General features: G+C 52.6%; 1 protein-coding gene across 4 annotated transcripts in view; it reads right to left on the bottom strand.

The window, feature by feature from the left end:
• Nucleotides 1-6,959: 6,959 nt before the first annotated feature.
• BLACAT1 (BLACAT1 overlapping LEMD1 locus) overlaps nucleotides 6,960-15,016 on the bottom strand; it is a 28,454-nt gene continuing 20,397 nt past the window's right edge. For 3 of the 4 annotated variants that reach the window (XM_069875889.1, XM_069875890.1, XM_069875888.1), the window contains exons 2-3: nucleotides 7,430-7,636; nucleotides 6,960-7,150 (exon numbers count right to left, since the gene is read on the bottom strand). In XM_069875889.1, coding sequence (XP_069731990.1) covers nucleotides 7,495-7,596 — 102 coding nt within the window. In that variant the 5' untranslated portion in view covers nucleotides 7,597-7,636 and the 3' untranslated portion in view covers nucleotides 6,960-7,150; nucleotides 7,430-7,494. Of the gene's footprint in view, nucleotides 7,151-7,429; nucleotides 7,637-11,294; nucleotides 11,724-15,016 lie in introns of those variants that run through there. The other variant, XM_069875887.1, reaches the window with a different exon arrangement.

The raw sequence follows: 15,016 nt of genomic DNA, 5'->3' as shown, positions 1-15,016 counted from the left end.
AACCCAGGAGATGATGGGTTTTTTTATGAAAACCCTCCAGGAAAACGATGTGCTGCCCCAGCTCCCTTCCCTCATGCTGAATTACCCGGCCAGCATCGCTCATTAATGTGTAGCCCGATAATTACTCAGCCAAATGTGGTTTTCCATCTGACTTCAAAAGCCTTTGGCTGTGAGTCTTACTGATATCCCAGAAACGAAAGGCATTGTTGTGGGGCTGATTTATGGTTTAAGTACCACTGGTGATTTGTATTACAGGGGTGTTTGAAGAACCAGCTCAAAGGAGGAGGAAACTTCTCAGATACCAAAACCTCCCGCTCTCCAAACGTCTATAAAATCCATACTCTAAAAATTCATATAAATATTATCTCGAGGAGAGGAAATAAATTGGAAGCAATCTGCTCTGTGCGTGTGCTTATTTACAAATGCTCAGAGGAGCAGTACTGGGTGGGAGAGGACTCCTGCCTTGCTGGCGATGCTCATTTACCATCCACCAGCACCCAAGGCTGACCTGGTCTTCTGTCTCTCCAAAGGAGAGAAAAGTCATTTACTGGCATCATGAAAACAGACTAAAAATAGCCGGTTTCTATGGCTACTGGGGCTGGGAGACTCCTGAGGAACATGTCTGGGTAGGTCCCTTCGTGATGAAATCCAGACAGCGGGAGAAAAGAAAACAACAATAAAAAGAGGTTTAATGCTTTGATCCTCGTTCGGCAACGTCAGGGAGATGCTGCGAGGACGGATTGGTGCCTTTCCCTCTGCTTGGCTGTTGCACGTTTCTGCAGGGATCAATACGGGTTTATTAGGCAGGGAAGGAGGCAAATTTAGTGGATCAAGCAAAATCCCAACACAGACACTTAAATTTAAGCAGAGCTTTGTCGAATCAGGGCTTCCTTGGTGTGCGCCTGCTGTAAATCCATCTTTGCTTCTTTGTGCTTGTTGTGGACCTGGTTTTGCATAGGGATGGCTCTGAGACACATTTAAGAGAAACCCAAGAGCTGCAGTCCAGTCCAAGCTCATAATTAATGTTTGTAGACACTCAGTATACAGCCTCTCTCTCTGGATTTATACCAGCATAAAAAAAGGTTGAATTTTCCCCCTCTCTTTACACTTGTGATAAACTCCAGAGCAGCGATTGATCCTTCGTGGTTTAAATCCACGGGTCCATTCCACACCCTGTATTGCACAGGGACTGTGCAAAAATAAGCTTACATTCAAGAAATACGCTTTGTATTTTCCCAGCATTCTTTTTTTTTTCTTTTTTTTTGATAAATCCGAAGGTCCTCACCAAGGACAGCGCTGGGGCTGCAAACCCTGAATTCAGCGGCAGTGCTGATGTGCAAAAAATAGGAACGGGACAAGGTCAGCGTTTTCCCGAAACACCGTGTGCTTCCCCGTGTCCACCTGGCGCTGCCTCAACCTGCCGGCGCTTTGTCCTCAAAGCAACCTTCTGGAAAAGGGTTTTTTTTTATCAACCGACACCAGTTGGTTTTGGAGCTATGGGAAGACAGACACACCAGGAGGAGAGCGGGCACCAGGGAAAGGATCGAGGGTGACCGTGAGCTGCAGATACCACCAGGCTGCCTGAGATATTGCTCTGCACAATCCCCTCGTGCCGGCATAGGGGAGAAAATCCTGCCCATGAGAGAGAGGAAGGGTAGCTTTGACCATGTCCTGGGCGACATCCAAAGCAGTGGGACCAGCAGGCAAGAGAGGGGGTTCTGCCCCTCTGCTCCACTCTGGTGAGACCCACCTGGAGTCCTGCATTCGATTCTGGAGTCCTCAGCACAGGAAGGACACGGAGCTGTTGAAGACAGTCCAGAGCAGGCCATGGAGATGATCCGAGGGCTGGAGAACCTCCCCTATGAGGACAGGCTGAGAGAGTTGGGGTTGTTCAGCCTGGAGAAGAGAAGGCTCCAGGGGGACCTTAGAGCAGTTTTCAGGGCTGAAAGGGGCTCCAGGAAAGCTGGGGAGGGGCTCTGGATTAGGGAGGGCAGGGACAGGATGAGGGGGAATGGTTTTCAGCTGCAAGAGGGGAGATTGGGATGAGATTTTAGGGAGAAATGCTCAGGTTGCCCAGAGCAGTGGTGGCTGCCCCATCCCTGGAGGTGTTCAAAGCCAGGTTGGATGGGGCTTGGAGCCCCTGATCCAGTGGGAGGTGTCCCTGCCCATGGCAGGGGTGGGACTGGGCAATCTTTAAGGTCCCTTCCCACCCAAACCATTCCATGATTCTTTGATTTCTGAAAAAAAACCCTGCATTTTTCTCTTGGGATGTAGAAATTGCCCTGTTGGTAGCAAACACGGCACTGCTCTTAAACCCCATGAGCTGTGTCCAGCCAATGCTTGTGGGGCACTTGAGCAGAAGCCGCCTGCCTTGCTGCAGAGCATCTGCCTTGAGATCACCTGGATTATTCCCTGGTCCTTTTTCACATCTCTAGCAAAACCTTTAGAAATGTGTTACAAGAGGAGAGTTCAAGCTTCAGCTTTCTTTTTTTTTTTTCCTTGGCTTGCCTCCTACAATTTGTGCGCGTACCCTTCCAGCTCACTGCACAAATATTTCTTCGTCTCCGAGCAGCGTGGCTCACGCTCCCCTGGCAGGACAACCTCCATCCCCAGCCTCTCTGCTGATGGGGGCTGCACCCCGTGCCCTTACGTGCACACACACACATATATTTTGGTCCCCAACCCAGCTATTGTCATGCAAATAAACATCTGTAGGCTCCCTCTGCTCCTAAGAAAGCCAATATTTACAAAAGGGCTACGCTGTCTGTCTTGGAAATGAGCCTCAGGCAACGCTCTGGTTATTTTGATCATTAGAACTGATTTTTCCTGACACTCCAGCATCAGCTCCAGACCCTGAGATCTTGGTACAGGCAGCTGCTCGTTTCAGACACTGTTACTTCTCCATCCCCAAGGCTGGCGCAGGGGTGTCTCTGGCTGCTGCCAGCTTCACTCCAGCCCTTTGGCGTGGGAGGAGAAGCCTGGAAAGCTCGGGAAGGGGCCAAGCTGAGGGCCATCCATCCCCAAAGCCCACGCAGCAACCTGGGCAGCTCAAGCACCGGCTACATCCCATGGTAAGAGGAGCTCCAGGCATCCCACCGTCCGCTCCAAGGGAAGTTGGATGCTTTCCTTAGTGTAATAGGATTAAAGAAGGATTATTGCTAGTGGGAACAAATGCAGCTTTTGGGAGCACGGCTCTCCTCTTCCTGAGGAGGGACAGAGGTGTAGGCTCTCTCCATAAATTCTGGGAACCCACAGTACAGATAAGGCTCATGTTGTAACGAGAGGGTTGCAGAAAGCCCAGCATTAGAACCCGAGGGCATGGCAGGAAGATGCCAGGGGAGGGTTAGGTTGGACATTAGGAAAATGTTTTTCCCTCAGAGGGTGTTGGAGCACTGGAAGAGCTCCCAGGGAAGCAGTCATGGCCCCAAGCCTGACAATATTCCAGAAGCATTTAACCAACACCCTCAGACACACAATGTGAATGTTGGGGTGTCCTGGGCGGGGACAGGAGCTGGACTCGATGGTCCTTGTGGGTCCCTTCCAACTCAGGACATTCTATGGTTCGATGTACTCTGAACCAACTCCAGAGACGACTAGTCAGATCTCACACACTTTGCTGCACTCTTCTCCCCAAGAATGCCTGCAAGTAGCCAGGACACAGGCTCAGTGCTCAGCTGTGAGGGGTCCCTGCACCTCCTTTCCTGTCTCCAGAGGATGGAAAAGCCTCAAAAAAGCACTTGGAAACCACTGGATGGACGACTTCAGCTTACAGCTCATTGCCACTGATGTTAATAAGATTTATCTACTTATGGTATCGGTCCAGTGCCGTTGCTTCTAGAGTGGAGAGGTAAACGCTAGGTGGATGAGGCAGTGGCAAAGAGTCTGGCATTTAGGAAGGCAAGAGGAAATCCTGGACAATAAGCAAACTCCTAGTTTGTAAAAACACCAGGAGTTGTGAAAATGCGGGGGAGAAAGAGGGAGAGAGTTTGTACTGTGACAAGAGCTATCAGCTTCCCAGCCTTCGCAGTCTTGGAAGAACATGCTGCCCTATTAAAATGCTGCCACTGGAAAAGAGAAGAAAGAAAAAAACCATTCGCTTCTGCCCGGTGCAAAATTGTCAGTGGGAAGCTGGCTGTGCGGCTCGGAGGGGCGAGCGGCACGGGGCTCAGCGCTTGGCAGGTTCGCTACAGAAACACACCGGGCTGGAGTCTGGTGGGAAATCATGTGCAGATGAAAGGACCTTCAGCCATAAATCTAGAGGTCAAGTCATTATGATGGGAGAATCAAAAAAGCACCACGAGCCATTTATGAACACAATAGAGGTCAATCCAGGAGCAAACCATTTTGCTCGGAGCCATGGTGGAAAACATATTGTTGCTTTGAGAGCGACATCCATCCAGGGAGGAGGGAAGTTCTCTTTAAAAATAACAGTAGCTGGAGCGCTTTAGCTTTCACACTGCACTGGGTTCGTGTATTGTGATTTGCAATGCACTTATAATGGGTGTGGGGGAGCGTCTGCCTGGTTTTATGCTACATTCATTGAACACCTAGTCTGGAGATGGCAATGTTGGAGGCACAGGGAAAACCTGAGCAGGCACAGAGCTGCTGCACACGCGTGTGGTGCGTGCATAGCGTGTGCACTGCGTGTGCATCACTGTGTACGGCTTGTTCAGGGTGCGTTCTGTGTGCATCACATTCAGGAGACGCACAGCACACACCATAGGAGCACGGCGTGATTCCAGCAGAGCTCCCAGCTCATCCCAGACAAGCCCCACGGCAGCCAGGAACCCCCAGAGCACCATCCCATCACGCAGCAGCCTCCAGAGGTGCTCTCAGTGCAGCCCCAAGCCTCCACCTAGACATGAGATCTCAGGGTGGTCATTAGCCGCACATCTTTAACTGCCAAGCCATGATAGATCTGTAATCCAAGAGGTTTAGCAGCAAAGGTTACACAGCAATGAGCTGGTGCCACCCTCGTCAACCCCACAGTAATAATTTAGCTCTGTAAAGCCTGACTGGCAAAGCTGCCCATGGTTTTCCCCAACCTTTGCTTTTATAGTCTCCCTAGGGCATGTGCTCAATGCCCAAACAGCCCCAGCTCTCTACGCTGCACTCACAAGGGTGATGCCTGCTCGGAGCAACATGAGCAGGGGCCCAGCTTGTGTCCCATGGGAACACAGCACCTTCAACCAACCCAAAATGTGGGTGCATCCTGCATCTGCATTAACCTCATCCACCCTCAGGATGAAATCTGCTGAGCTCATGACTGCTGGCTGGCCGAGGGGCACCTCACAGACCAGCAAAGTGGTGGCTGCTCCATCCCTGGAGGTGTCCAAGGCCAGGTTGGATGGGGCTTGGAGCCCCTGATCCAGTGGGAGGTGTCCCTGCCCATGGCAGGGGTGGGACTGGATGGGCTTTAAGGTCCTTTCCAACCCAACCCATTCCATGATTCTATACCCGGCTGGGAACACTGCACTGCTGGATTCCACAGCTCACATCACTCAGGCTTAAAGAAGGGAAAAAACTCCGAGCTGGCTTTGAGCAGTTCATCCCACACCAGTTAACTCCTTCCCACCACAGCCCGGACAACGGGCGCCAGGCAGAGAGGATTTAAAGCTCCTCAGCTGCACCTTGTGTTATTGGTGCTCCTGGCCGGTCTCAAATTTTTGCACTAAATCCTTTGGATAAGAAAAGAAAATAATAGCTGTGGTGGTTCTGGATGTCGGCTGAGCCAACAAATCTCCTCGGAAGGGGAGCTGTCAGTGGCACATACAGCTCTGTTTGTGCGTCTGGTCTGGGAGCGCTGGGCAAACCCAGGAAAGGTCAAGCCAGTTAACAAAGGGAAAGGATTTGTTCTCCTAGTGTGCGTGTTCCCTGTGGTGGGAGCTCCTCGGGGGTGTCAGTTTGGTCAAGTCAATACAGCAGGCACAGCTTCCCTAGAGCATTTTTACCCTTTGCTAAGGACTGTCCCTGCTGCTCTCTGGTGCATCTTGAGGCTGATCCAGTAGGTCCTTTCCAAACTAGTGATTCTATGATTCTATGATTTTGCAAACAGGAGCCCTGGGATCATTGCAGCTGCTGGTGCCTGAAATGAATTCAGGGATGGGGGAACTGGGAACTGAGACCCAAACCGTGGTTCCAAAATCCATGGGGACCCTGGCTCACTGACACTCACCAGCTCTCCAGCGCGCAGAGAGCTGTTTGGAGGGTATTTGAGCTGGGCTGTCTGTCCATGATGCCTCCTGGAAGGCAGAGCACGCAGGGAGCCCCCCGTATGGCTTCAGCAGTGGGTGGGAAGGATGCACAGACAGGGTGGGAGAGAGAAGGGACCATGGGGACAGGAAGGCGAGTGCTCAGCCACCACAGGAGCAGCTCCTGCCCGGCACCACTGGAGGCTCAGGGGGTCTCCACGCAGAGAAGGGAAGCGCAGTATGGAAGAATATAAGGATTTTTGCTCTGCAGGACATATTTGTGCTATAAATGTCCCTGGAGTGCATCTCAGGTGCCCCGAGCTCAGGGATTTTGTCCCATTTGCCAAACAAGAACAACCTTTCATAGGGCCTCGTGGCTCAGGGATACAGGGGGTGGGGGACAGGCAGCCAGGTTTTCCCAATGCCCACAGCGTTGGAGCTCTCAGTCCACCCCAGTCGCATGGGGAGCAGGATCCAAGAAGGGCTGGTGGATCTGGTGCCTCCAAAATGCTCTGGTGTGCTGTACCAGGCAGGGCAGAGGCATGGAGAATGGCTTCTTGGAGTCACAGACATTTGCTTGGGACAGACTTTAAAACCAAACGCCAAACCAGTTTGGTTTTTATGTTCAGCCACTTCTGCAGCAGCAGGACAACTTACCAGCCAGGGACCAGCCTCTCCGGCACTGTGACTCCAGCAAGGACAAGGTCTGGCCCTGGCTTTTGAAATCCCCTGGTGGGACTTGAAGCAAGGGCAGGTTGGCTCGCTCAGGAGGGAAATCTCTACCCCACTGGGATGCAAGGTTCCTCAACTGGCTGCTTGGGTCCTGAGGGCTCAGTGCCCAGCCGAGCTGGGGTTCCAGGCAGAATCACTGCAGCATCTGGATAACGTCCACAGCATCTGCTTCTGCCCACCAGCAAGGTCATTCCTGTGCTTCAGCTTCCCCCTGGCCATGCAAGTACCTGGGAAAAAGGAGAGAAAATGAGAGAAGCTGCATTATAAGTGCGTTAGAGCAGATGAACCAGCTCCCTCCATGCTCCTCCCAGCTCGCTGCTGCCCTCGATGAGCAAAAACATTGCTCAGCACCAGGCTTTGCCTTGCCAAGCACCATCCTCAGCTCTGCTGAGTAACCCTCAACCCCCTGAGATGCTCCCAGACAGCGCAGGCAGAGGATGGTGCCTGGGAGGGAGCTGATCTTTGGGGAGGTGAGAAGGAAGGAGGTAGGAAATGTCCCAGCATACCGATGGGAAGGCGATGGGGTCCCGAGATGCAGCTCCACAGGGCGCATGCACGAGTGTGCTGCTCCTCACACCGCCGTCTCCTGCTCCGCGCTGGACTTGTCTTTCTTCCTCTTCATCTTGCAGAAGCCATGGAGCCCGCAGAAGCAAGCAAAGGTGAACTGGGGCATCACCTGGAGCAGGAGAGGTGTGGGAGCACCCCTGGGAGGCCTGGATGGGGATAGGGAGAGGGGTCAGGGCACCTCCTGCGGATGCACGCGGGATGCCCTGGTGGGATGGAGGGTGTCAGCCAGATCCCTAAACCACCAAACTGGAGCATCACCCTGCGCACATCTCCCTTCTCCCTCCTTCCCCGCATCCGAGGCTCCCATCCGCCTGCTCCCACCCCGGTGAAAGAGGAGGAGATTAAAACACACCCCTAACCCACCTCCTCAAAAGCAGCGAACAATTGGGACAGACGTGGGGACAGCTTGCAGCCCCTAATGCATATTCCAGGGCCCAGGAGGTGAGGTGCCCTGGGAGCGCCCCGGCGCAGGGGCAGCCCCAGCGGTTACTGCACAATGAGGGACAGCTGAGAGCGGAGCTCCCTCTCTTTGTGTCCATTTTCAACGGATAAAATAATGCCCCAAAGCACAGCCCAACAGCTGCAAAGTGTAATTATGCAAATGAAAGGCTGTTTTCTTTAAAAATAAATAACAAATACTCACAGAAATGCTATCTGGAGTGAAATCTTCATTTTTCTCCCTACTTTTTAGCTTTGGTACAGAACCATTTCCAGATGATCGGCTCTAACTCTGCCCCAGAAGAGGCAGCGCTGGTCCCAAAGGGACCCGTGCCCAGCCCACGCAGCCCAAGAAATCACATCCTCACTGCCACGACTGTGCCATCCTCCAGCCTTGCGGGGAGCAGAGGGACCACATCACCCAGAGCATGGTCACTGCCTGGTGCTCCTCGCAGAGCCTGGACTGGGCATCTGTTCCTCGTCAGCCCCAGCAGACAAGGAGCAGCTTGGAGCCTCAGTTTACCCATCTGTGATATAGGGGTGGTGCTCAAGCAGTAGAGGAACGAGTGGAAATCTCAGTGCAGGAGGTACTGACCCTTCTGAAGGCTCTTGGACACTGACAGTAGCGAGCAAAGGGTGACCCTCCAACACTCAAGCGCCACTGAGAGCCCCCAGCTCTCTGCCTGCAGCTCACAAGCCCAGCAGAGCATGGAGCAGCCCTAATTCACAGCAGGGACAGCTGGGAGAAAATTAACCACGGGGAAAAATGCCAAAGCAGGTGGGGCCCACAGACCCCCATCTCTACCCAATACCCACTCAGGGATGTTGCAGGGGGGTGATGCCTCATCCCTGCCTTCCCACTTTCCCCCTTTCCGAGGGGCCCAGCTGCAGCGCAAAGGGATGGGCAGCAGCGAGAAGCATCCTGTTTAATTCACTTGTGCCGCTGCCTCCCCTCCCCAGCCATCTGGGTACCTGTCTAGAGGCTCCCAAATTAAATCAGGCTACCTCTGGAGCTCGCAAATAATGACAACAGGCTCTTTAATGAGTCTGCGGTTCTGAATGGCTTCTCAGCGTAGCGGCAGGTCTGCGAGTCTCTCTTTGTGCTGCTGCTTTTTTGTTACCAGCCTGAGAATGGGATTTTGGAGAGAACGGCTGGTGCGGAGGGGCTACGCGGGGGGCAGCCCACCAGGGTGGGGGGCCACTCACCTCCTGGCCCCTGCGCCCTCCTGGCTTTGCAGAGCTTCGGTGGGAAAGGGATAATGGGAATAGCGAAGAAGCCCCTAGGAGCTGGCACCCCAATTTGGCACTCAGGGTTTAATTTGGCACTGCCAAACCCAGATTGGGCAAACACCTCCCTCACCCATGCAGGGCTCCCACCCATCTCCATCCTCGCTGTTTAACACTCTCTGTATTAACCAGGGAAACGCTGCACCAGACGGGCTGGGCTGAGCATCTCTTGGTCCTTGGAGGTGCCCATCCCCACTGCCCCGTGCCACCCCACGTCCCTCCCGTCCCCGTCTGTCCCCCCTCGCAGACACAAAGCCACCCCGAGAGCCTGGGCGGTCCGGCTGGGACCCCAGCATCCATTAGGGAGCTATTGATATATTTAGAGGAGCTTGTAACGCGGAGGCTTTTCAGGCTGACCCTCTGCCTCCCATTCAGGCAGCAGACAATGATGAATGAGCCCCGGAGAATAGAGGCAGCCCAGCTGAGGCTGACGCTCCTGTTCTTCTTGAAAAGGTAGAAAAAGGATCCTGAAGGAGCAAGGAATAATTAAAAAATAAATGAACTGGCTTGGGCAGTGATGACAGAAGCCCTGCCTGATTTGCAAGGGCTGGGCATGCTTCACAGCCCCGTGCTGCCCTTTCTATTCAAGGGAGAAGATCCTTTGGATAAAACTCCACTGCAGCAGAGAAAATGCGAGGAGCATTAAAAATGTAAAGCTAGAGAATTCTCTTTAGTCAACTGCATAACCCCAGGCCGTGTTTGTCACTGTCACGGTGATGAATTGGGAGCTGTCTGAAATCAGCATGCTCACTTTAATAATGTCACTTTCCCTGAGCCCTAAAAAATGTCTTTCTGAACCAGCCGGACAGAGTCTAGTCCTTAGCCAAGCAATTACCCATCTCCCTGGGCTTCGCTGGGCAGCCCTGCAGCTCAAACCATGCTGGAAGGACCAGGTTGAGGAGAGGACATCCCAGGCAGGGCAAGTCTGGGGTGCAGGCAGCGCTCAGCTCATCCTCCCTTCAGGGACAATTTGAGGCTGCCAGGTGACACCGGTGGCCGACAGCCCCAGGAAAAGGATGTTCAGGCACCAGGAGGCTTAATTTCAGCTGATTTCCATACTCTGCCCCAGCTTTTTTATTTCTGAGCACCTCCTGGGCTCTGTAGGTACCTGTCCTTGTGCCCTGTGCCACCCCACATCCCCCCCATGCCGATCCCAGCTGTTCCTCTTTGCACCCCGAGAATTAACTTTGAGCCGTTGAATTAACTTTGAGCTACTTGGTTGAAAAAAAAAACCAAAAAACACCAGCCAACATTGAGTTTTGCATTTTAAACCCTGAATTTCAAAGCTGCCTTCTGCCGCCAGCGTGTCGGTTTTGCCTGGGAAATGAGATCATTTGCAATGGAAATTGGTCCTGTATTTTCACAGGGAACTGACTGGAATTAAATAATTTGTAATGAAATGTAGAAAAGTTGCCATAAATTTCATTTCATTTGCCTTTCCTGATAACTGGCCTGTCCACCAAGATCTTCAGGAGCGACTGAAAGTTCCTAGTGGAAGGTGTCTCTTCCCATGACAGAGGGGTTGGAATTGGAGGATCCTTGAGGCCCCTTCCAACCCAAACCATTCTATGATTCTATGATTGATGATTTGGGAATCACCAGCCTGGTTTTCTCAAATCCACTGAGCAGAAACCTCGGAAAAGCCCCCAGAGAAGCACCTGGGGCTCACAGGACTTGCAGAGACTTTCTTCCAAAGCATGGAGGGGTCTCCCTGCGTGGAGACATCCTTGCCTGGGACTTCTGGTCTTTCTTTTCTAAGCATCAGAGATGCTGGTCCCACATCCCTGGGGCTCAGCGCTGGGGCAGCCCACGGAGGGGCCACAACCCCTCTTCCACACTCCCTGTTCCCCCCCTCCTCACAGCCACAGGATCCATCCAATTTAGCTATTTTCCAGCCAAGCTTTCAAACCCATTATTTCCTAGGGTTGCTGGTTTTTTTTTTTTCCACCCACGAACCTTGGACATCTCGCTGCTTACGACCAGACCTAAGATAAAATCGACTTCAAAGCAGTTTCTATAATGAGCAGCAGTGCATTAGAAACCCGACAAGAGAGGAGACGAGAGCGGGATAAAACTAACCTGAAAAGAAGCACCATCCCTTTAAGGAGAGATAATGAACGGAGAAGCTGTTGCTTGGCATGTTTGCAGAGAACCGCTAATTAAAACATCGCTTCTGTAAAGTATGCTGATCCCATTGATTCTTCCCCCCACACAGTTAATTTGCTGCTAGGAAGGCAAAGTCGCAAGGGTCCTCATTATAAAAATTTCACTGGCTGCAGCTAATGGTTGTAATTAATAGGTGCAATAAATTTCAAATGGGCAGCCAGGGTGTTCATTAGCCGTGGGCTGACTCAGCACCGGTGGCCTCACCAGTTACTAAATAACCCATTTCCAAGCAGACGGGAGGAGGAAGGTGCTCGGTGGCACAACCGGCGCATCCGTAATTCCCTGCTGAGAGCAGAGCTGAATAAATAATTCCCGGCAAGTCCCAGATTTGTCTCTTTTTGTGCCGCTGGTGAGTTGTCCGTGCAAACCTCTCAGCCAGCTGAGTGAGAGCAGGTTTTCTCAAAAGTGCTGGCACAGCCAAGTGACCTGGATTTCACGTGGGACCAGCGCTCGAGGCGTTGAACCCTCTGATGCAAAGGGCAGCTCGATACCCGACGATAATGTCACGCCTGGATCAAACCCCAGGGAAGCCGTTCATGTGGGTCTGCCTGTTGGGGATGGGAGCTGCACTGTGATTTGTAATGCCCTCGTCCTTCTCTGGGTGTCCTGTGAATCAATTTTAAATCACCCCAAGGTTTAAAATCACCCCAGGCTTCCGCTGAGCATCATCGCCTCCATAGGAGATGCCAGTGCCGCAGACCCAAGTGTGAACCAGCCTTCCCAGGGGTTGGATCATAGAATCACAGAATCACCAGGTTGGAAGAGACCCACCGGATCATCAAGTCCAACCATTCCTATCAAGCACTAACCCATGTCCCTCAGCACCTCGTCCACCCATCCCTTAAACCCCTCCAGGGAAGGTGAATCAACCCCCTCCCTGGGCAGCCTGTTCCAGTGCCCAATGACCCTTTCCATGAAAAATCTTTTCCTAATGTCCAGCCTGACCCTCCCCTGGTGGAGCTTGAGGCCATTCCCTCTCGTCCTGTCCCCTGTCCCTTGGGAGAAGGGCCCAGCTCCCTCCTCTCCACAACCTCCTCTCAGGGAGTTGGAGAGAACAATGAGGTCTCCCCTCAGCCTCCTCTTCTCCAGGCTAAACACCCCCAGGTGTCCCACTGTGTCCCGTTAGGGCTGGGTGTCATCACCACTTTGATTAAAACAACCCCCTTTTTCATTCATTATCATCCAACTGTAATTAACATATCAATAATTGGCACTTTCTCCCCAGGTTCTCTCCTGGGACCAGCATCCATGGGCTGGGGTGACCCAGCAAGGAGCTGGTGTTGCTTCTGCTGCTTTTCCACCATCAATGCTACGTGGAGGAAAGCCCCATCCCGACCCCCAACCCACGCACTGGGATGTGGGAAGCAACTCCTGCTCGCAGTGTTGGGGGGTTGATGCCTTGTGCATGATCTACAAGGTCCTTGCACACAAAAATTGAGGCTGCTGCCATGAGGAGCGGCTGGTGGCCACTAGAGCAGCTCATGGGCTCGTCGTTGGGGCACGTGGCTGGGATTTGCTGCAGGGCAGCCCGGGACAAGCCTGTGCTTCACCCACCAGCAGCTTTGGGATCGAGGAGCTCCACACCCAGCTCCCAGATGAAGCCGAGGATGGCAGATGCCTCACTCATAAATGGCAAAATTAGATTTAATTAGCAGCTTGTCCTGCTCAGCACATTCACTCCCAGGAGCTCAGGGAGGACTGGAGACTCCTGGGCATCATTACTGGGCACTTTCGGAGACAGAATTGCCCCGCAGTACCCAGGCAGTGGCTCTTCCTCACGCTCTTTCAGGATGGGATATTGATAACTGCCTTTATATAACAGATGTGAGCTTCAGTTCCCCAAGATGCTTTGAAAATGCCAGCCTGATCTATTGTTTTATTGAATGCTGTGAATGTTTTATAAGCAGGGCAGCTGGAGGGGTTTGCTTTGCCTGGCCCTGGCAGTAATTGCAGCCACACGGGGCCGCAGGCAGAGGCTGCGCTAATTGAAAGGTGACTGGAGCTGCTGGGAGGTGGATGCCAGACAAGCCGAGAGCTCACCTGGTGTTGGCAGCATCTCCTCTCCGCCATGGACCTTTTCCAGGGGCCAATGCCTCCTGCCCAGCAGGGCTTTCAGAGGAACACACGTCCCATACGTCTCTCCCCCCTCGCCTCGGCTGGGTGTCCCTCTGAGGATCAAACAGACTGAAAACCACGAGGCGAACCTCTCAGCTTAAACCTTTGAGCATCGCCAGGCAGTGCTGGAGCTGGACAACAAAGAGCAAGAAAGAGATCTGACAGAAAATCACCAGCCCTGGCTCCTGACCACCACACACCCTGAACCAACGTCCCCACTCGCTTTCCTCCCGTTCCAGCTGCTGTTCGACACCGCCAAAACACCCTGGCTCGTGCTTGCTCTGTGTCTTCCCTGCTTAATGCCTGCCTTGCTAAAAAAAGAAATCAATAGCATAAAGGGTAGTGAGAGCAAGTCTCGGGGGTGAAGTATCTCGTTGGCGGAGTGCAGACAGGCTGCCAATAACCCTGCTCTGAGCCACTTTCCCCAACAGCCACCAAAATACTGTTAGGGGCTGGTGCTGCTCCAGCACGGGTGTTTGGGGTCTCTCAACGAGAGGCAATTGCCACTCAGAGATGGGGTCTCTACCCCTGCACCAGCATCCTCAGCATCCTCAGCATCACCAGCATCCCCAGCATCACTAGCATCCTCAGCATCCTCAGCACCACCAGCATCACCAGCATCCTCAGCATCACCAGCATCCTCAGCATCCTTAGCATCCTCAGCATCCCCAGCATCACCAGCATCCTCAGCATCCTCAGCATCCCCAGCATCACCCCCAACCAGCTCTTTGCCCCAGTGCTCAGAGAGATGGAAGTGATGCCGAGGGCTTTGCCAGGGACTGACCTGACCCACCAGGACCATCCAGAAAGGATTTTGCTCATTCCTTCCCCAGCACAACCTTTTGGGTTGCAACAAATCGCATGGCAAAACCGGGACCCCTTGTGTATTTTTGATTTCTTTGCCCTCCTCTCCCCTTCTTGGCTGTTACTGCTACCCTTGCTCCAGGCTCCCCATCCCTGGCCTCGTGCCGGGTTTGGAGCAGCCCTGGGGTGGGAGCGATGGGGCCAAGCCATGCGTGTCCACCCTCCGGGATGGGCCCTGCTCGGCGTGAATGGCTCGGGGCTGCCATTGTCATGGGTGAATTTTCTGAATGAGCAAATCCTCATTAAAAAATAATTAAAACAGCCTGGTGAGATTGGCTTAATTCCTTTCATTTTGACTGATGGTGTTTAGTTTTGATGATTTATGTGCCACAGTCTTGCCAGCTCTCATGCTTTCATTGTTGGAACTCGTGGGATTTCATGATTTTCTTCCTTCCACACCTCCTTGAGTCATGGGATTACAGCTGCAGCTCAGCTTTCGTTTTTTTCAATGACTATTATTTTTAAAGATGCATTCCAGGCTGCTGAAATAAACTTGAAAGCCTGGAACCTAATGACTCAAAGCTCAGGAAGTGAGAAAAAAAAGAAAAAAAAAAAAACAAACAGAGAAATCACTTGCTTCCTGCTTAGTGAAGGTGGTTTGTAACCCCCTGATGTTGTTTGGGTGCTGATGGAGGTGATGGGGTCTGCAGGGATGG

The sequence above is a fragment of the Phaenicophaeus curvirostris genome, chromosome 24 (genome assembly GCF_032191515.1).
Source record: "Phaenicophaeus curvirostris isolate KB17595 chromosome 24, BPBGC_Pcur_1.0, whole genome shotgun sequence".
Lineage (NCBI taxonomy): Eukaryota > Metazoa > Chordata > Aves > Cuculiformes > Cuculidae > Phaenicophaeus > Phaenicophaeus curvirostris.
Note: the sequence above shows the minus strand (reverse complement) of the source record. Positions and strands in the feature narration are given on the sequence as shown.